Here is a 22,854-nt window from a genome sequence, read left to right on the forward strand (position 1 = left end):
GGTATCTAGATTCTTCGCTTTGCTCAGGCTGCTAAAATGGCCAGCACTGGCAGTTTTTTTTAATGCAGCCACTTAATATTTCTGCTTACTATAAAAAATGTAAAGTTTTAGCATTTACTAGATATTAATGCAACGGTTTGCTTGTTCTGTATATTGGTATACATTGGCATATACCATTATTTATATAGTACATATAAATATCCTGGGTTGTGAATACTAAAATCAAATGCAAGAAGCCTATAGTGATCAGATAAAAGTTATATAATACGATGTAATTCAACAGACTTTGTATTGGTAGATTTGTTGTGATACATTGGTATTCCATTTATGTTATCCAACAAGCAATTCTACTTCAAAGGCTAATGACAACAACAACCGTAAGATGTTTGGTGTGAGTAAAGCATAGATAGACTGCTGAAACTGTGAATCTCTCACTTGTTACGTCTTTTCTATATTGTTTTGCGTCTTTTGCAGTTAATGCTACAATCTGGCATCATCTGCAAATACGTTTTAAGAGAATCTAAACCAATTAGGACTGCATATGGAAATCAATTATAACATCGGTCAAATACCAACATTGTTATTATTCCATAAGTATGTTGATGACAACAGATGCTTTTACAGCTTTTTACCAACTTTTATTAAAAACAGTCGAAAGTAGGCGGTTATGCAGCATAGATGTTGCCACTGACAACAAAAGAATACATCAATTAGAATCTGCTATGAAAATGGTTTGCAAAATATTTGGTAGATAATTAAGGGCTGGGTGCATTATTTTTAAGGTGTCTAGTTAAAATAATTAATTCGAATGTGGTTACATTTTGTTAGTGTTTCTTTAGAAAAAAATAAGGAATACCCCGGTATGCATGCAAATCTGGCGTTTAACAATACGGAGTGCTTTTCGCAGCCTTATTTACAAATCATCCATTTAAAAATAACCTTCTTTCCTTCTATCACTTTTTTATTAAAACTGTATTAATCTTTCATTGTTATAGAACTCCTAATAATAAATTCACACAGCAGTCTATCGCTTTAACAGTCGGCATTACTATTTAGGGATATTTATCGTCCTTCAGCAGCGTGAGCGCACGTTTCACTCAATGAAATTATCCAAAATAAGTTAGGAAATCAAGAATGTAAAATAGATGAACACAATTTTCGTTTTCAAATGTGCTCACTGGCTGATGTTACTTGTTGCAGTGGTTGACTTTTTCCGCAACCAAATAAACGAGGATTACTGATAATACGCTACTTGGAACACGCAAACACTGACGGTTCTGTTTATTAATCCTGTGGTCCCAGTAGATTCTGTTTATTAATCCTGTGATCCCAGCTATTTCTGAGAACCGCAATAATTAAATTGCCTTGCAATTCAGACGAGAATGAAGCAGCAAGCTGAAGCGGGAGAGGGAAGTGATTGGAGCGGCTCCTAAAGCGGCATCTTCCAGCAGCTCGCTCCGCTTCACACTGACTGCCATTCAGGACACGCGCTCCGGTACCCCCGAGAGGCAGGGCGAATGACGCGCGCTCTAGTGCCAGAATGCGATGATGTATCTCAGCACCGAGTGCACAGCGGGACAGGTGGCGGGCACAACCACAGCACCAGCACCAGCAGGTCATTTTTTTTTAGAAAAAAGCAATCAAATAAAACTGGAACGAATACGTTTCTTTAATACTGCAACTGTCAACCCAAAGCTGCAGGGCTTTTTATTTTGTTATCTCGGTAGAGCATCTTACAGAATGTGCCTGCGGAATTAAGGACATCTACAATATTGTGCAAAGGGAATTAGATGCACCCGAGTAAATTGACAACACTCTCCCGGCGGCAGCCCCTTGTGTTCACACACACAGCCGTGAATGTTCAGTGACGCCCCCTCCTCCTCCACATTTGCCAGCATTCCGTTTGGCGGATGTCCCGCACCAGGCGCCAGCTGATTGGGGGAAGGCGGGAACCCCCGGCAAACGATCCGATTGGCTGACGGGCGCTTGCCAGTCAATGTCGCCGGGGTAACCAAGGTTGTTTTCGCCTTTGTGACGAAGGTAGTGTGAGAGTGCGGGGGAGAGCGAGCGAGCGACCGAGCTGCGTCTGCTGGAGTTGGGTGACCTCTGACCCCTTCCTTCAGTCTCTCCCTCACTCCCCCGCCCGCCCGCTGAAATCGGGCAGCTGCGGCGCTGACAATGAGCGAAGCGGCACCGAGAGCGGCGGCACCAGCAGCAGCGGCAGCATTAGAGTAGGAGCCCCGTGCACTGCCACACACATCTCTCACACTCATTCTCACACTCCCTCCCTCCTCTCTCTCTCTCTCTCACTCACTCACTCACTCCCTCCCACCCTCCTCCTTCCTCCTCTTCTCACTCCACCGCCCTCCCCTCCTCCCATTCCCTCTGCATCCATTCCCTTTTTATATATGCATTACAGATATTTTCAATAATTTATCATATAACCGCATCTCTACAGCCACAAAAAACAACAGCAGCAGCAAAACAGCAGCAGCAGCAACAACATGATGGCGGCAGCTCCCATCCAGCAGAACGGGACCCACACGGAGGTTCCGATCGACCTGGATCCCCCCGACTCCAGAAAGCGGCCGCTCGAAGCTCCTCCTGAAGCGGGCAACACCAAGAGAACAAACACTGGCGGTGGGTATCACCATCCATTTATTCTCTTTCAGCTTCGCCCCCCAAAAAATCCCTTGGAAAAATGGCGTCTGGTTTGTTTCGCAACCCATTAAAAATATATATTTTTATTATTTGTAATTAAAAAAAATGGATATTGAAGTCTTACCTTTCATCCCCGGATGGTAGGGAACATTCGCAGAGAGGTTGGTGTCCATGAGTTGGCAGAAACTGTTATAATTTGGATTGTGGGATGAGTAGCGGTTTGAGCGGAGTTTACTTTGCACCGTTTATTGCATTTTAATAATAGGGTGCAAAGAAGGGAAAGGGCTGCGTGGTTAATCGTCTTTGTGGTCAACCAGAAGCTTGTGCATTTGCTACTTGCTGACTGTAACTGATCATTCACCGTGCCATTTTGTTGTTGGGCAAATTTGTTGTTTTGTACCAATAGTGCAAACAATGTTGATTTCTTTAATGTTACTTGTGCATATATTGTCGGTTTTTTCCTGTTTAGATTTGTAACTGACATTGTTACCTGTACAACAACTAAGTAGCTAGAATGAAAGCAGACAGAGGCTTGACGTGAAGTGATCCTTTAATTAATGAGCTTAAATAGATCGCTGCTCTCTAATAACACCAGTTAAAGAAATCTGGGATTGTTCTCCCAAGCATCTGTATTGTGAAGTGATAAGTCACTGTTGGGGATCAGATTTAGAAACCAAACCAAGCTCTGGAGAGAGGGGTGTCATTTTTTTCGACACTGAGAGGGATCATTGATTCACGTGTAGTTGTTAATTATGTTCGTATCTTGTGTCTAAAAGTAAACAAATACTAAGTAATCATTAGGATTGCTGCGGAGCTGTTCTCAGTTAAACTGCGTTTATTTATTTACATAGCGCTGTATGTGGAGATATTTAACTGCACTACACGCAAACAGCGCGGTTTTATAGGTCAATTACAAATTCACGATCACCATGGAAACCACGACTGTCATCATCTTCTGATACATTATTCAAAATCCTTCTAAACATGGGTACGCAGAGGCACTCTTTCTCCCTCTGCATCACAAAATGTCATTTATTTTTGTGACGTTTGGCATAGAGTAACTGTTTCTTTTGCAATGTCCAATAGTTTGTGCAAATTTAATACAATGTGCTACATAGAGTAAAATTATATATTTTTTCTAGTAAACTGTATTTTGTAACCGGTTCTTCAAAATTGTCAAATAGACTGATTTATGATTATTCTGTTTTACAATGGATTCCAGGGCAGAGAATTGGGGGGGGGGGGGACGCTGTGTTTGCCCTGTATTTGTGATTGCAATAATCTATTCGTTTTCCTTTTGCAGAAGACGGCCAATATTTTTTAAAAGTCCTTATACCTAGCTATGCTGCCGGATCTATTATTGGAAAGGGAGGACAAACCATTGTCCAACTGCAGAAAGAGACTGGTGCCACGATCAAACTGTCCAAATCCAAAGATTTCTACCCAGGTAGGTGAAAGCGAGCTCAGCCTCGATGGTTGACAGGAGGGGAAACGATTCCCCTAAATAATCGGACGACACTGTAAATGCAATACAGAGGACATTTTAAGGGTGTTGTTCGGAAAGAGTGAATAATGCAATTACTTTTATCGCCTCCACTTTCAGTTTTCGAATATTTTGTGGTCGTGCTTTACAGTGGCTTTGACGTATATGTATTTTACTCATGTATTTATTTTTCATTTGTTAATGAGCCGCGAACTGATTTGATAGAATTTTGAGTCTGAATGTGAATATCCTCCCCCCTCCCCCCCCCCCGAAATACAATAGGTTAAACCTCAGGAAAGGAGATAAAAACTGTTCGTGCTTTTACTTTTGACATAAATATGTAATCCATAGAAATCACATACTGTAATATTTCTATCAGTTCATATCTGCGATAGAATTTTATTGCACGTCATTGCGTAAATTGTGCGCGAAAACAACTTTTGTCCTAGACAGGAATTGCGAAAACCAATTGGAGCTTGTCTGGTGATAATGATGATGAATGAGATTGCCAGAGCTGCAACGTTCTGGGGTTGGCAGGACCCGGTGCTGGATGCACTCGTTAGTTCTGTCATTCATTCAGCTTTGGGATGTGACTGAAGTGGAACGAGCTAAATTAAAAATCAGTGGCTTGATGACAAAAACAGGTTATCGCTTTTGAATAAGTAAACTGCTTTAGAGCCCGGGGTTGCGCCCAATGAGATGAATGAATTCCGTGATCTTGCTGGGACAGCTGGCGTGACGCTGCAGCAGAGCATTTGAGGCATTTTATTTCGCAGCAAAATTAACTGGGGGAGAGAACGGGCTCATTTCACAACACGTGACTTGTGATGATTGCAGGGCAAACTATTTATCATTTTTCTTCAGTTGTGTGTGTTCTCAAATTGAGGAATGGTACTTTACGAAAAGGACAGACTGTAGTAAATTCTACGTGTACCCAATCCAGAATAGAGCGACTTTGACAGCTGGAGCCTGAGCTTCGGTCTGGCTTTATAGTTTGTGCGATGTGGAAAGCCTTCAAGCTTATGCGAATTTTATGCTTGAATTATAACGTGAGAATCATTTTCTGCTCTTGACTAGTTAGAACCATTTCATACCTGCCATCATTTAGACAAGATGAATGTACCCTTGTGATTATCTGGAGTGTTCGTGTTTGACCACCAGCCTCCTGAATTTCCTGAGGTCCTGGCATTCCTGCTCAGAGTAGATAGCTGTGGTTTCCTTCCAGCCTTCACGAACCACACACACACACACGCAGGAAGGCAAACTGTGCCGGCCACAAGCAGTCTGTGCAACACGTGCAGCAGTGTTTGTACCGGTCTGAATCATCGTTTATTCCCGATTGAATAACAAAGCCTGCAGCTCGGTGTGCGCTTCGGGGCGAGGTGCCTGCTTTGCGATTCAGGGTCCAGGTATATAACTTGTCATCTTAATATTTGTTTCCAACCAGTATTCCCAGTAAATGTGTTTAAATGTTGCGAAAGGTGACATTCTGCCTTCATACACAGATTTCATATGAATATTCACCCATTGAGGGATTCAGTATCCTTCCTATTGCTGTATCCTGAACTAATTTTGTAGTGTGTTTCAAGAATACTGTAAATTAAGAAATGCTTATTTCTGCGGTGTTGGTTGGGGTTTCATTGCCACATGAGAAGGAGTCGGAGCATCCTGAAATAGTAGAATGTTTGAAGGTTTCACAGCGTCACACAATCAATTTGTTAAATTCTTTATGTAACTGGTGTATGAAAGAGCTTTACAGGATTCAAAAGGCAGCCTCCTTTGCGATGCACCTTTCCAGTTGATGTTCCTCCCTAACGCATGTTATAATGCAAATGTGGGAAAACCTAACCACAGAAGATTTATAATAGTCTGGTAGCTAATATTTAGTGTAGAAATGCTGCTGCTATTATCGTGGTTTATTTACAAAATATAATGGTCATGTGTTGGTTATTTGTTACATATACCACTAAAATAGACTTGTATTTTCCAAAACATTTCATCTTATTCTATATTTAACTATGGACATATATGTACCTTGACTTCTTTAGATGACTTTTTTTATAAGTTGATTTTGGCTTTGTACACATGCGGTAACTTAAAGCCATTGAAATGTTTCTAATTTCACAACTGACTTCACAATTGCTACAGTATTGAAGGGGGAAGAACTGCATCATACCAAGTAATACAGACTTGTTTGTGAGTACTAGAACCAGCCTTAATTTACCTTAACATGACTATTTAGTTGTCACAAAGCTAGATCTCCCTCTTTGTTGCAATTAGTGCACATTTTTAAAGGCAAAATTAAAGATTGTAGATAGAAAGCCTTTTGGTATTGCTGCCTGCTCCATATAATTGGCAGTTAGAGCATGTAATAAAGGTGCATGTCCATGCCTGCTTTTACTGAGCTGCTCAGTATAAGTACTTAAGTGGATAGTGTCACCATTAAGATCCCAATCTGAACTTTTAAAGATATTTTCAATGGAAATGATTCATCTCATGGTGATTTATTTGATATATATATTTTTTTGACAATATTATCACGGTGGTGATATTTAATATGCTGTCAAGCCAGCTGAAATAACCAAATGGAAAGTATTAAATAATTGTTCATTCATTCTCTGTTTATATTAATACAGTTTTTAAAAAACCAGATGCTTTAACATATTTCAAATATGGTATACATAGGCACAATGTGTTGGAGAGTAGTGAGGTATGATAAACATTTCAATTCATGACTGCAATTTAACCATTCATCAGATTCCTGGTCATCCTAAAATGTGCAGATATTTCACATATTGCTCCTAGCCACAACACATTCTCTAATGCGTTTTTTCGTTATCATGCAGAGTTATAGAATCTGTGTAAATATAACAGTAGCCTGGAGAATTTGTCTATAAACCTTAGCACCAATTTTCATTTTAGTAAAAAAATATTTTGCTGTCTTGGTCAAGATCACCATTTTTTACAACAATAATAGTTTATTTAAAAAAAATAGAATCCAGAATTTAATAAGCATGTAATTAACGGATGCACATAATCTTTCTAAACCTGTTTAATGTATTTGAAGAAAAATACAGAGCATTCTATTCCCATTCCATTTTCTGTTTGGAAATGCAGACTAAAGTGTAATTATGGTTTGGAATTAACGTGTGGATCCTTAAAGATCAAAATCTTGTTCTGCAGTATGCAGCATTAAGTGATCTAACCGAGCAAAGTAATGACCTGAAAGAAAAGGATCTGTATTGAAAGGTAACTGACTGCATTGTGTGCTACATTTGACATTCAGATTATCTGCAATATGTTAGCTTCAAGTCATTGAATCATCCTCTCAAATAATTGCTTATTAAAGATGTGTGGCTGATGGCTTTAAATATTATTTTGCAAACAGCTGCTGCATAATGCATTACTGTTTTAAAGATCCTTTGCATATATTTTTCTAAGTTCCAAAAATATTCCATTTTGAATTTGAAAATGATGCATTACTTTTAACTAAAGTTGCTGCTCTCTATGGTAATTTCCTTTTGTGTTTTGAAGCAGAAAATTACAATCATACTATGTTTGTGCATAACCAAATCCTTTATTACCTTATATCTCCTTTCTGCTAATGCAAATTACATGCTGCATGCAGTGCTGAACTCTCTTTGAGGATTCCAGGAGCATTAATTGCACTTTTTAAATTTTCTAAAACTGCAGTAAATTAATTAATGCCCTACAGTTTTTACATTCTTCTAATTCACCTTCTCTAATAAAACTGTGTAGTAAAATTACAGCACTTGTGCAGATATTATGTTACAGAAAATGAGCACTTTAGAAGATGCAAAGGATGCATGCCTAAAATGCTAATGAAGTCCGAGATATTAATGCATTTCACCTTTGTGAGGGGAAAGGTGACGTTTCCCCAACAATTTTGAATTACTACAGTAATGCCACATGTAGAATATAAAGAAGTTCCACACATTTTATTGAACTTTAGCCAGTGGGATGTGGAAGGATGGTTATCTGGTTAAAGAAAAACAAAAGCAGTTACAGAGATCTCGGATGTGTACAAATCTTATCTTAAGATTATTCATACTACTGCCAGTCTACTTGATAATTATCCAAAAGAGCTGCCAACTTTTCTAAATCACAAAAGACTCTCGCTGCTGCAGCCTATTTAGTGTTAAACTACGGTACAAATCAGGATAGGGAGATGATCTGTTGCCATATAGTAGGTTGCCAGCTGCTCACACTGACCATTCTTAACAGGGCAGCTGCTGGTCATGTGACTGGTGTAGATGGATTTAAATGCTTACTTTCTTATGAACAAAGGATTTTTTGTGTCAGAATTAAGAAATAAAGGACAAAGCTTTGGAGGGTGAGGTGGAGCGTAGAAGAGGCAAAATGCAGTAAAAAATTATAATGTGGCAGCTATGGTGGCATTTGGGAACACTGTAATAATTAGTCGCACGCTTACTAGAAGCATGTCTTCTAAGACTAGTGGTAATTTTCAGAATCAAACCATATTGAAAGAATATGACAAGATAAAGTCCTGAGTAATGTATAATTTAAAGCTTAGAATACAAGTTATGGCATATATGGAAAAAAAGGAATTGTTAATAACTCGTGTTAAATATCTAGTTGACCATGAATTGTGGCTTGGTACTGGGATAAAATTACCACTTATCCAGTAGTATCCCATGCAAACAAAAGTTTATTAGGGATCTCATGTTGACTATTCTATTTGCTATTAAAGTCCTTAATTATAAATTCAGTAAATTATGTACTTTTGAATTTACAGGACTGTATTCCATTACAAGCACTGTATTCCATTAAATCCCTTTCAACATTTTAAGTTTGTAGTAGTATGAACACTAAGGCACTATATATTGACCAAAATATTTATTATTCTAGATTTGTAGTCCTGGCTGCTTAGATATTAAAGTTGCTATAACTAATATCATGGCCCCGATATTTACTGGGGCGGGATTTCCAAGCCAGAGTTGGGAGGGAGGGTGGGGGGGGAGCGGGCGGGAGGAGTTCTGTTCGGGAAGCCCGTAAATTCTTCACATGGAAGCCAGCCTGATTGACAGGCTTGGCTCCCTGTTGGGCGGGGATGCTCCCGAAGCTTGGGAAACCTGGCTGGCCAGCATTACAGCTGGAAAAGAGATAGAAATCTGAGGCATGCAGCCTCATTAAAATAATAAAATGAGCAACCAGCCTCATGGAAGTAGGTTGGTTGCCCGCTCTGTCCCACCTTTTCGAGACAGGTTGGGTTTGGGTTTGAGATTTTTTACATTTTATCATCCCCACCCAACCCAACCCCACCTATATCTTTGGGGGTGGGGGGGGCTCCCAGGGAGGGGGATTAAAATTACCCCGCATGTGTCCCCCTTTTCTAAGGTAATTGAAATTATGAACATCTGACTTTAAGTCTAGATGTATTGTCTGCTGATTTTGTAATTTGATCATATTAAAATAGTGTGGAATTATGTTATGGTTTTAGTTTGGGTGTGTGGAATTATTTGTGATTTTTAATTTGAACTTTAAGGATTGAATGGAAAGTACACTGCAGCATAACGTTGAATGAGGAAAACGCAGCTGTGGTTTTTGTCTAGCCCTGGTCATGGCTTGGGTTTTGTTTTATCACATTGTTTATCTAGTGTGTAGATACAATTTTATTTTAACTTGAATTGATAACTGGTTCCAGCAGTAGCTTGTGTGAGAAATAAATGACTGGATTTAAACCACTACACTAGTTGAATGAGAAATTAGCTTCATCACATTCAGTCTGCTATGTCAATCGTTTTTTATCCAGTGCACCATCTTAATGTAAATTTTAAATAAATTGCATTTACTGCTCTGTCATTTGACTATCTCCTGTTACATTGAATTATGAATTTCTGTAAACCAAAATTATCCCTCTCTTGTCTTTCAATACTGCCACAAATTAAGTGCTAACTTTGAAGTCCTAACTAGTGACATTTGATAATACATTTTAAAATGGAAGTTGACCTGTGGTAAATGTTTTGCATATGAAAATGGCATATTTTCCTCATCTGTATTGCCTCCCTTTTCCTCCCCTCCACCGCGCCCCCCCCCCCCCCAAAAAAAGATAATTCAGTTACTGTAGGCATCTCAAATGTCTCTTGGAGAGCCAATGTGCTAATGCCATGAGAATAAACATTAGTACTGCCAGTTGTTTAACTATCATTATAATTTGTTAAAGTGAATACCCAATAATCTGCTTAACTTTCTAATACTTCAGAACTTTAGTAAAACATTTAATTGGAAAAATACTGTATCCTGGGATTGTACCTGCCTAAATTTTAATCATGCAGTTACATAATCACATAATCTGGCTCAGCGACCAGTAGGTTCATGAATAAGAATGAGATAAATTTATGTGATCAATTGGCACAATTCTAAGTGTTACATATTATACTTCAAAAGACTGAGACGAGAATGTTAGTATGTGCATCTGTAATTCAATGTAAAAGTAGTACATTCAGAAGATTTGTATAAGTAGTTATTACAAAGCAATATCAATACTATTGCACAAAGTCCACTGTTAATGGGTCCTGTTGAACCTATATCTCAAGCACATATGAGTGAATTAAGGAGAAATTGAACACTGCTTCCCACATCATTATTTCCAATATAATGGGCCAGCTCATGAACTTGGACTTTTGTTGTAAAGGAGTGAAAACAGCTGTTATAAAATTTCATTTTATGATAGCTGGTGAAGAAGTCATTAACTAGCAGTAGTGCATTAAATTGAAGACTCCTTTTATTTTTAATAGGTTCATGAGAAATATAGATTTAGTCCCATAAATCAGTGGTGGGTGCACATACCAGTGAGTCCCTGAAAAATGTTTTAAAAATCACTGTCTCCCTATGCACGAGTATAGAATAACAAATACTTTTGACTTTGTCTATGTCAGGTTACAGTTTTATATATACGTGTAATATTGACTGTGTTTTGAGGGCTATAGTGCCAAACTATTGACCTAGATGTTACAAAGCTCAAGGATTAGGGGACTTTTGACTCTGTTGATCCCTTAAGAAGCCCAAGGGGTGACTGCCATTAAAGACTGGAAATTACCGATTTTTTTTATTGTGCTCTTGAACTAAATGCTATAAGTTTAAAAACTGGAAATTTTTTCATTGGCTTTGTTCAGGTTTTAAGCTTGCTCTGTGATATCAACTGACAGTAGTCTTCTTGTCCACCCGCTGATGTCAGCAAGCAATAATTGTCAGTGGCTTACATCAATTAGCAGGCAGTAATGAAAAGCATCTTCTTCCATGGGATGGCCCTTAAACCATTTCTATTCAGCATTTGAATGTGTTTGTGTATACATTCACAGTAAATTAATGCATTACAAATTTTAATTAACAAATTTGTGTAATTGGCATAATCCTAATTGAGTAATTATTGGGGAAATAATTGGTTATAATTTCTGCTACAAGACAGGAACAGAACTGATGCTCTCGTATGGCATTGTAAACTGTGAGAGCATGTTTTGCGTTTATATGTGGAGCTCAAGGAAAGGAGAATTTATGATTAAAATGCAGTGCAGAAGGAGGTGTATGCACTAGTTATAAAGAATGCTAAAGTTTTAGTAGAGATTATATTTCAAGCGTCATCTCAATCCTTGGATGAGATTGTGTGGCTATTTTTAATTTTGTTTAGAGATGTTATACTGATTCAGAGTGGGCTTTAGATCATTGAGCAGTGAAATCAGTGAGTGTATATTAAATACAGGACTTTTAAGATTGTATAATTTTGTATTTTTGGAATACAGTTATTACAAAGGGGTTATTCACTACCATCACAAAAGCAAAATACTGTGGCTGCTGGAAATCTGAAATAAAAACAGGAAATGCCGGAAATACTCAGCAGGTAAGGCAGCATCTGTGGAGAGAGGAACAGAGTTGATGTTTCACGTCACTGACCTTTCATCAGAACTGGAAAAAGTTAGAGATGGAACAGATTTTAAGCAAGTGCAGGGGCAAGGAAAAGGGGGAGAGGAGGAAAGAACAAAAGGGAAGGTCTGTGATAGGGAGGAAGGCAAGAGTGATTAAATGACAAAATTTAGTATACTGTATTCACTGCTCACGATGCGGTGCAAGAGGCTGAGGACAGAGTGGGAGTGGAGCAGAGAATTAAAGTGACAGGCAACCAGAAGCTCAGGATCACGCTTACGGACTGACTGGAGGTGTTCTGCAAAGCGATCGCCCAATCTGCGTTTGGTCTCCCCAATGTGGAGGAGACTGCATCGTGGAGTGATTAAATGACAAAATTTAGTATCTGTATTTGCTGCTCATGATACGGTCTCCTCTACATTGGGGAGACCAAACGCAAATTGGGTAACTTTTGGTTCTGTTTTTGTGTGGTCATTGTCAGATATCAGTGAGCTCTACGTCTAATGACTGACCATCACATTTAAATGTTAACTGTTGGAATATAGTTCCTGAAAGTATATTGGGCCAGAAATTCCAGAACGGGGCTTGCAGCGCGTGCAAGCCCCGTATTTGCACTTACCCCGCGCTCCTGCCGATCAGCTCCAGGGACGCCTGCACTTGCAGAAACTGAAAGAAGAATCCCGGGCAGCGTATGACGTCACGCCGCCCAGGAGTGCAGCCAGCGCGGAGCCAGGAGCGTGCAGTGTAAGTGAGACACGCCCCTTGAGGTCTCAGTTTCACTGGACACGCCCCCAATGTTTCTGTCAAGCTGCTTTGCTTTTTTACATGCAAAGCAGCAGTTTAAATAGGTTTTTGGAAGTTTTTTGAAGATTTTGGTAACTTTTATAAACTTTTTTAAATGTTTACATTATTTTGAGTAATCTGAAGTAGTTTTAAAGAGAATTAAAGCAATTTAAAGACTTTTAAAAGCCCTAAAAGAATTTTTTAAATTCCATTTATTTATTTAGCAATGTCGTCATCATACGTGTCTTCACACTGTTCCCTTTGGGGAACTGTATGAAGTGGTGGAAGGATTTATGGCCATGATTAACGCTCATTCCGTGACCATCTTTGAACCAGCCATTAGGGCGGTTAGTCCTATGGCGGGAGGGTTTTACGGGCTCCCACAAGCTATACAAGGAGGGGGGGCCACCCACACCCACGGACGCAAATATCCCACTGGATGTCAACCCAGAATTTAGAGCCGGAGCTCCGACTCCACTTGCCGGGACTGTCTGGAGCGGGGTTCGAAACCCTACCCTGATCTGGCCCAGCGGCGGGGATCCTACCGCTATGACAAAGGCCCAATCCGATTAGCAACGTGAAATGGCAGCATAGGGCTCCAGTCACGGGGAGGGAAAAGGCGCAGGAAACGTATGGGTGTCACCTTTTGTGCGGAGTGGGCCTTTTGCGTAGCAGTAAGCATCCCCGCCGCTGGGCCAGAAGGAGTAGGGTTTTGAACCCCACTCCAGACAGTCCCGGCAAGTGGAGTCGGAGCTCCAACTTTAAATTCTGGGTGGGCATCCAGCGGGATACTTGCGTCCGTGGGTGTTGGTGGCCCCCCCCCCCTCAGATGGGTTGTGGGAGCCCGTAAAACCCTCCCGCCATAGGACTAACCACCCTAATGGCTGGTTCAAAGATGGTTACGGTCACGGAATGAGCGTTAATCACGGCCATAAATCCTTCCACCACTTCATACAGTTCCCCAAAGGGAACAGTGTGAGGATACGTCCGATGATGACCTCTTGCGCAATGCACCTCCTTGGACCCTCAGTCGCAGATGCGAGGGGGCAAGTCGTGCAATTGTTAAATTTTTTATTTTATTGACATGTAAAATGTTGGCCCAATAATTCCCTTCCAAATGCGCTAGTACGGTCGGGGTACTTGCGCATCTGGCCGGATGAAATGCCGGTTTTCAGCATGCACAGTGCATGTGGGGAAAACCGGCATTTCCTGTCCTCTGAACGAAGGGGTTCAGAGGCAGAACGCGTTCGACTGCACAGGCAGCGTGTGCGCAGTATAATTCGCCGCTTTCATTAATGCTTTCAGTGAGGTCCAGTCATTACAACTTACACATGAAAAAAGCATGGGTACAGTTGCTACAGAGGCTGCGGAGGAAGATATTTCTTATCGTGGAGCTTCTGAAAGTATGTATGTCTGTATATATTCCTTTGCGTGTTATGTATATATTCCTTTACTTATGTGTATGAATATATTATTTAATTATGACTTTCAGAGAAAGTAACTTATTGGAAAATCATAATTAAAAACATACATTCATACACATTAGTAAAGGAATATAAAACATACATACATATACGTAAAGGAATATATGTGGACATACATACATAACTCATTCTCACATTCCATTCACACAGCCACAATTGCTCCTTCTACCTACCGTTCTGAAAACCCTTTATAAAAAAAAAAAAAAAAAAATTTAAACTTTTAAACTTACTTAAAATTTCTTAAAATAACTTCCCTCCCTTTCCCAAACAAAAATATTGCATTTCAAAAGCTCCACGATAAAATATATCTTCCTCCGCAGCCAATGAACAACTTTACACTTGCTTTTTTCAAGTGTAACTTCTAAGGACTTAACCTCACGGATTTCATGAATGACATCCACGAAGTTCACTGCGCAAGCGCTGCCTGTGCAGTCGCACGCACTCGAGGTCTGGAAATGCCGGCGTTCCCCGCATGCGCTGTTCATGCTGAACGCCGGCATTTCCAACGGCCAGAAGCGTGAGTAAGCCGACCGTACTCACGCTTCTGGCCTGGAATTTCTGGCCCATAGAGGAATAATTTGCAGTTGTCTACTAGGAAAATTGTGGGCAGTATATATTAGGAAAGTTTGCTTTTTTTTGCAGTTTTTTTTAATTTCGTGAAATTATCAAGCTGGTATGAAGTTGTAATGACCCACCATTTATTCAGAATGGAACATTTTGCATTTGAGCACTCGGGTCAGATATAGCACAGTAAGATGCAAGCTCCCACTAGATATTCTTACCCTCTGAAGAACACAGTGTACTGTAACATTGTGACATTTTTCTATTTCCTAAAGAAGTCATCCTGTGCTCACTGAGTGAGATTGATAATTTGTGCTTAAGTGCCATGGGCCCATGTGTACCAGTTGCTGGTCTCAGCCAGTGAAAAGAGGAGACTTTCCTCCTGTCTGGCTGAGGTGGATTTGAACCCAGGTCCCAGAGGTGAAAGGCGAGAATCAAATCCAACATGCTGCTCAGTCTCATTCCTCTCAACGGTTGGAAACATTTAAAAATTACCAGGCAACTGTGGAGCTGTAGCTGTAAATTGTTGAAAATGGTAACCATTCCCCACTGTCCTAATCTGCTGGGGATAGAGATGTGGGAACCTAGTCCTTTGTTGTTATTGACCACAATGTTTAGTTGCAGCTGCTTACACTGGAGACAAGCCAGGATACAAGCTTAACTGTTGTAAGTCTGTCAAGCCACAACTTTTAGAAATAGAAATGACTTTCGAGGTCTGAGTATGAGATTGTCATCTCGTTTCCATCTTTGGATGTGATTCTAATATAAAATAGAACAGCATCTGCAGAGATCTGACTGACAAACCTCGCACTGGGACTCATCATTGCTGGCTGCAGCAGGTGCAGGGCTCTTCAGTCCTTTCAAAGGATTGGGAATTTTGTTTTAAAATTCATCAGGAGACTAGAGGGAATGTAGTCTTGCAAGCAGTGTGCTAGATGTCAGTTGTCCAGTACTGGAATGCCGCAGGTAATTGGGCAGGACTGGTGGGAAATGTGGCAATGTGCTTCTCACGTTGCACTGCAGCTGCTGTTGAGCTTAATTAATCTGACCCTTAGAGGCTGTGGTGTCATGGTAAAGCACACACACACAAACACACAATAAATGGCTAGACTACATGTTCTCAGTTCATGTTGAGTCTGTAGCATCCACGTGATTGCAAGAAAAGAAGGAAAATATTTGCCGTGATAAATATGCTCTGTGGGGAGTCGTATTACAAAAATTAATGGTTGAACTATTTGTGACTTATCAGATTTCTAATGGGATAAAGTCCATACAGTTCATAAAATTATTTTGCTGGTGAAATATTAAAAAAAACAGCTGAGTTGAAAGTGGACACCAGCTGGTGTTTTGAGGGTGGAATATTAATTTTGATATTAAAGTGTAATTAACGTTATTTCATAATTGCTATTTGTATGGAAGGTGACATTTCACTGAGCGATTTACCACAAGTTGCTACTTACTATTGGCAGGACTGGTTTACAATGGCCCCCTTCACTTATACTGTGTGTTTTCAGGGGGCATTTTATATTTTGCTTTGGCCTCTGCATTCTGCTAAGAACCCAACTGAATTAGGTATGGATTCCTACTTAACCCAGAGCAATGCTATTCTAAGTTCATAAAGGATTTTGTTTTGAAAAAAGATCATTTTTCCTGCTAAGAGTTGCTGATATCATCACATGGTATCCCCTCTGACGACTCAGCTGCAGGATAGTCAGGACTTATTACAAATATTGCAGATAGATTTGAAAGCCGGCAGCCTTGGAATAAAATATACTTTTACTCCCGGCACCCCAAACTGTACATGTCTTAAGTGAATATGATTGTACCTGCTGATTCCCTTAACATGATGTAGCTTAGCACTGTTCCACTTACAAGTTTACATCCAGATGACTGCTTTACTAGGTAGAGTTTAGTCAGAATAGTAATACTATAGTCAACGTGAACTTCAAGGATTTCAAAATGTAAGTAATCATAATCATCTGGTAGTAACTACCACCCACCCCCAGCTTTTTCCCTTGTTCTTGACATCCCTTGTAAACATGAACTTTGTCCCAGTACACAGTCAAAACCTGCAGGTTACTTTGTGGGCATTCATTTTTATACTGCCCTTATAAGGAATGATGGGAGGTACCTAGCCACATGATGCCATTTAGGTGGCCCACATCCCCCCCCCCCCCCCCCATTTAATGGCCAGGCTAAAATCTGGTAAAAGTGAATCACTGAATTGGAGCATTGACCTTCACTATTCAACAGCCATCTGCTGCTCTGCACTAGGATGAACCAAATGTCCTCCTTTCTCAGTGGCACTGATGTGTTAAAAAGTATGCTTTTGTATTTGTTAATTGTTTCAAATGTTACCTTATCAGGATATAATTATGATACAAAATATGCAACAAGTTTATTACAAAATGGAATGGAAAAAAAAGAAACAATTGTAACATTTTTGAGGCTGTATTTAATAATGAAATCATTAAAATTGGGATACTGAATCAATTTTCACTGCCAATTGTTATAAGCATAAAGCCGATGCTACACCTGACTTGATGTTTTAGACACTGTTCTACAGAGGTGTGCTTATGTACAAAGTTGTCATAAAATATAAATGAAAAATATAATTTTGGTCTTCATGTTATTGGCTGACAGTGATGTACATACAGTGTTTCCTTTTTAAAAAAAAAACTGCACAAGTATTCAATTTTTTTCAGCAATGTATGCTGTTATATAAAATTTCATTTTTATGGTAGTTTATTGTAGCTGAATATTTGATAGTTACTTTAATCAATTGAGTATTGAAATACCAAAAAATTAGTAGCTGCAGCCCTAGATAAGCGTTTTGAAGCCATTGCAGTATTGAGCAACTGTTGCATTCTTGGAGGAGTTGTCCTTGGAGACTAAACTGAGGCTCTGTCTGTTCCGGGGACATTGAAGATCACATGGCACTATTTGAATAAAGAGAAGGGAGTTCTCCCAATATCCTGGCCAACATTTTTTCTTGTTTAATATTTTGGAAACCCCCGGAGGCGAAAGGATCTGAAAAGTTCTCGTAAACTCACTAATTGCTTTAGCTACATTCTGTTCTAATTGAAAGTTGTGTTTAATTAAATATATCTTCAATATTTAGCTATTTTCCATTTTAAAGACATAAATATGTTTTTGTCCTCCTCCTCCTCCTCCTCCATGCAGAAAATATATTCTGCTTGTTCTGCACTCACTGTAACAAGAACAAGATCCCTTCAGGTTTGTTTTAGGAATATAGGAACAGGAGTAGGCCATTCAGCTCCTCGAGCTTCTTCCACCATTCAATGAGATCATGGCTGATTCGTATCCTAACTCTATTCTTGGCTCCATATCCCTTAATACCCATGGCTAGCAAAAATCTGTCAATCTCCGGTTTAAAATTATTAATTGAGCTAGCATCTACTGCTTTTTGTGGGAGAGAATTCCACACTTCTACCATCCTTTGTGTGAGTAAGTGTTTCTGACTCCTCTCCTGAATGGCCTGGCTCTGGTTTTAAGGTTATGTCCCCTTGTCCTAGACTTGCCCACCGGCAGGAAAAATTTCTCACTATCTACCCTATCAATTCCTTTTAAAATCCTAATAACCTCAATCAAATCACCTGTTAGTCTTCTGTATCCCAGGGAATACAAGCCTAGTTTATGTAATCTCTCCTCATAATCTAACCCTTGGAGCCCTGGGAACATTCTGGTGAATCTGTGCTGCACTTCTTCTAAGGCCAATATATCCTTTCTGAGGTGCAGTGCCCAGAATTGTACACCATATTCCAGATGTGGTCTAACCGGGGTTTTGTATAGCTGTAGCAAAACTTCCTCCCCTTTATATTCTAGCCTTCTGGTTATAAAAGCCAACATTCCATTAGCCTATTTGATTATTTTTTGTACTTTACTTCTACATTTTAGTGATCTGTGTACATGGACTCCTAAATCTCTTTGGTCCTCCACTGTTCCTAGCTTTTCACTGTTTAAAAAAATACTCAGATCTATCTTTTTTTGATCCAAAATGGAGGACCTTGCATTTACCTGCATTGAAATCCATCTACCACAGTTTTGCCCACTCACTTAATCTATCAATGTCTCTTTGTAATGTTATGCTCCAGTCTACACCACTTACTATGCCACCAACCTTTGTGTCATCAGAAAACTTGGCTATATGTCTCTCTATTGTGTTATCTAAGTTATTAATAAATATAGAGAACAGTTGAGGTCCCAGCACAGATCCTTGTGGGGCACCACTAGTCACTACCTTCCAATTTGAGTACATACCCATTATCCCTACTCTCTGTCTAATACTGCCTAAGCAGGTTAATAATTTGCCTTCAATTCCATGGGCTTTAATTTTAGTCTCTTATGTGGAACCTTATCACATACCTTCTGGAAGTCCATATAAACTACATCCATAGACATACCCCTGTCTACTGCTTTAGTTACTTCCTCAAAAAATTCAATTAGTTTTGTTAGACCTACCCTTTACAAATCCATAATAACAGAAAATGCTGGAAACACTCAGCAGGCCAGGCAGCATCCGTGCAGAGAGAAATAGAGTTACCATTTCAGGTCTGTGACCCTACTGAGTGTTTCCAGCATTTTCTGTTGTTATTTCAGATTTCCAGCATCCGCAGTATTTTGCTATTGCTTTACAAATCCATGTTGGCGCTCTCCAATCAGCTCAAATTTCTTGAAGTGCACAGTCACTCTGTCCTTAATTATAAATTCCAATAACTTCCCCACAACAGATGTTGGACTAACAGGCCTAGAATTTCCAGGTTTCTCTCTCACCGTTCTTAAATACTGGAGTTAATTTTGCCATTTTCCAATCTAAAGGGACAATTCCTGAATCGAGAGAGCTTCGGAAGATTATGGCTGAAGCATTTGCAATTTCCTCACCTACTTCCTTTAAAACCCTGGTGTAGAAACCATCAGGTCCTGGGGATTTGTCAGTCTTAAGTGCAATTACTTTTTCGAATAATGCTTTCTTGCTTGCGTTAACTTTAGTGAGTTCCAATCCTTGGTTCATTATTAATTTCCCTGAAATGTCAGGTATATTATCCTCTTCCTCTACTGTGAAGACTGATAAAAATAATTAATCAACAAGTCAGCCATTTCCTTATTTTTATTTGCAATATTACCCCATCTGCTTTTAAAGGGCTCACATTACCTTGATTATCTTTTACTTCTAATATAATTGTAAAAACGTTTTGTGTTAATCTTAATATCCATTGCAAGTTTCATTTTGTATTCCCCTTTTGCAGCTCGTGCTATTTTTTTTGTCTTCCTTTTATGTTTTTATATCTCTCCCAGACCCCGGATCTACTCTATTCTTTGCAGTTTTATATACTCTTTCCTTTAGTTTTATGTTATCTCTCCCTTTTTTGTCGAACATGGCTCTTTTATTTGGTAAGAAGAACTCTTGCCCCTTAGGGGTATATACTGGTCCTGTGTTAAGCTAAATTCTTTTTTTGAACACCTCCCACTGTTCATCTGTAGTTTTACCTGATAACAGTTTTGACCAGTTTGCTGTTGTCAGTCTCTGTTTCATCCCATATAAGTTAGCTTTACCAAAATCTAGAATCTTAGTAACTGTGTTAAGTTTCTCCTTATCAAACCTAACATTGAATTTGATCATATTATGATCACTGTTAGACAAATGTTCCCTTACTGTTAGATTATTAACTAAGTCTGGCTCATTACTCATTACTAAATCTAGTATGGCCTGCCCTCTTGTTGGTAGGGAGCTCTTTTGAGTTCCATTTGTACTGAGTAGGTAACGAGATAATCTAACTAGATGGAAGTGTTCATTTTGCAAAAAATCCTACTTTAAAGAAATCCTCCATTTTTACACTACAAGTGAAATATTAAACATGAAATCCAGAACACAAACTGTGATGATGTTGTGCTATTGGCAGAAGAGAAGTTCACATCAGTGTTCTTTTGAGTTAATTAAAATCTGACAGGCCACTTACTGCTAGGTATAGAGTTTTAAACCTGTGTCTTTGCTGTAGATAAAATTGCAAAAATGTGGTTGCAAACTGTCATTATAGAATGGTTACAGCACGGAAGAAGACCATTTGGCCCATTGAACCCATGCTGACTCCCTGCAAGAGCACTTCAGCTAGTCCCACTCCCCCGCCCTTTCCCCATAGCCCTGAAAAAAAAATTATTTCAGGTACTTATCCAAGTCCCTTTTGAAAGCCGTGATTGAGTCTGCCCCCACCACCCTTTCAGGCAGTGAATTCCAGATCCTAACCACTCACTGCGTAAAAAAGTTATTTCTTATGTCGCCTTTGGTTCTTCTGCCAATCACTTTAAATCTGTGTCCTCTGGTTCTCGACCCCTCTTTCGATGGGAACAGTTTCTCTCAATCTATTCTGTCCAGACCCCTCATGATTTTGAACACCTCTATCAAATCTCCTCTCAATCTTCTCTGCTGTAAGGAGAACAACCCCAGCTTCTCTAGTCTATCCACGTAACTGAAGTCCCTCATCCCTGGAATCATTCTTGTAAATCTTTTCTGCACCCTCTCTAAGGCCTTCACATCCTTCCTAAAGTGCGGTGCCCAGAATTGGACACAGTACTCCAGTTGAGGCCAAACCAGTGTTTTATAAAGGTTCATCATAATTTCCATGCTTTTGTACTCTACACCTCTATTCACGAAGCCCAGGATCCCGTATGCTTTTTTAACTGCTTTCTCAACCTACCCTGCCACCTTCAACGATTTGTGCACATATACCCCAAGGTCTCTCTGTTCATGCGCCCCCTTTAGGGTTGTAACCTTTAGTTTATATTTCCTTTCTTCATTCTTTCTAACAAAATGTATCACTTTGCATTTTTCTGTGTTAAATTTCATCTGCCACGTGTCCATCCATTCCGCCAGCCTGTCTATGTTCTCTTGAAGTCTATCACTATCCTCCTCACTGTTCATTGTACTTCCAAGTTTTGTGTCATCTGCAAATTTTGAAATTGTGCCCTGTACATCCACATCCAAGTCATTAATATATATCAAGAAATCCAGTGACCCTAGAACCGACCCCTGGGGAACAGCACTGTGTACCTTTCTCCAGTCTGAAAAACAACCATTCACCACTACTCTCTGTTTCTTGACACTTAGCCATTTTCGTATCCATGCTGCCACTGTCCTTTTTATTCCATGGGCTTCAACTTTGCTGGCAAGCCTATTATGTGGCACTTTTTCGAAAGCCTTTTGGAAATCCATGTACACTACGTCCACCGCATTGCCCTCATCAACCCTCTCTGTTACCTCATCAAAAATCTTGAGTAAGGTGCACGGTGTGTCTTTTGTTCTCTTGAGCTTTGTACACGAGTATTACTACAGCTTAATAAAAGGTGTCAGATTGGGAGAGTTCGTGGGGCAGAAGGCTCGGAATTATGGGCTTGGAGTGGGGGGGGTGGGTTTGGCAGATCGCGGAGGGTGTGGCTCGGGATCGCGGTAAGTGGCGGGGGGTGGGGTTCAGCTGATCGCGGCAGTGAGGAGATGCTGCAATCAGCAGAAGGTTTGCTGGAGGGACGAGCACTCCTACTCCTGGCTCACAGCAGTACTCTTAAAAGCACTTACCCATCTGCAGTGCACTGTGGGAGCCTGATTTAAATATTATAATGAAGTGTCCCACCTCTCCAAGACAGGACACAGACACGCCACGCAATCCGCTACCATAAAAATGGTGGCAGGCACCTACGCGGCAGGTTGGGGTCGTATATCGTGATTTAAAGATTTAATCCCCTCTACTTTCTCTCCCCCCCCCCACCCCCGTCATGGGGTGGGGGCGCAGTTAATATTGCCCCCAATGTATCTTCTGCCACCTACCCTAAAAATAAAGTAAAACATTATTTTGTGCTCCAGGCTTTAACATACATCTCCAACAAGTGACTATAAAAAAATTCTGAGCCTATTTCAGAACAAGTGCAAGTAACTTTTAAGGTCCTGTTCATGAAATTATACAGTGATCG

At 39.9% G+C, this 22,854-nt stretch overlaps 1 protein-coding gene across 2 annotated transcripts in view; it reads left to right on the forward strand.

The window, feature by feature from the left end:
- Window positions 1-2,051: 2,051 nt before the first annotated feature.
- The window catches only part of LOC147109466 (RNA-binding protein Nova-1), a 335,167-nt gene continuing 314,364 nt past the window's right edge, over window positions 2,052-22,854 (forward strand). Inside the window, exons 1-2 of one of the 2 annotated variants that reach the window (XM_086003423.1) lie at window positions 2,052-2,640; window positions 3,965-4,108. In XM_086003423.1, coding sequence (XP_085859549.1) covers window positions 2,505-2,640; window positions 3,965-4,108 — 280 coding nt within the window. In that variant the 5' untranslated portion in view covers window positions 2,052-2,504. The remainder of the gene's footprint in view (window positions 2,641-3,964; window positions 4,109-22,854) is intronic. The other variant, XM_086003422.1, reaches the window with a different exon arrangement.

The sequence above is a fragment of the Somniosus microcephalus genome, chromosome 12 (genome assembly GCF_052327205.1).
Source record: "Somniosus microcephalus isolate GS21.2 chromosome 12, FLI_Smic_1.0, whole genome shotgun sequence".
NCBI lineage: Eukaryota > Metazoa > Chordata > Chondrichthyes > Squaliformes > Somniosidae > Somniosus > Somniosus microcephalus.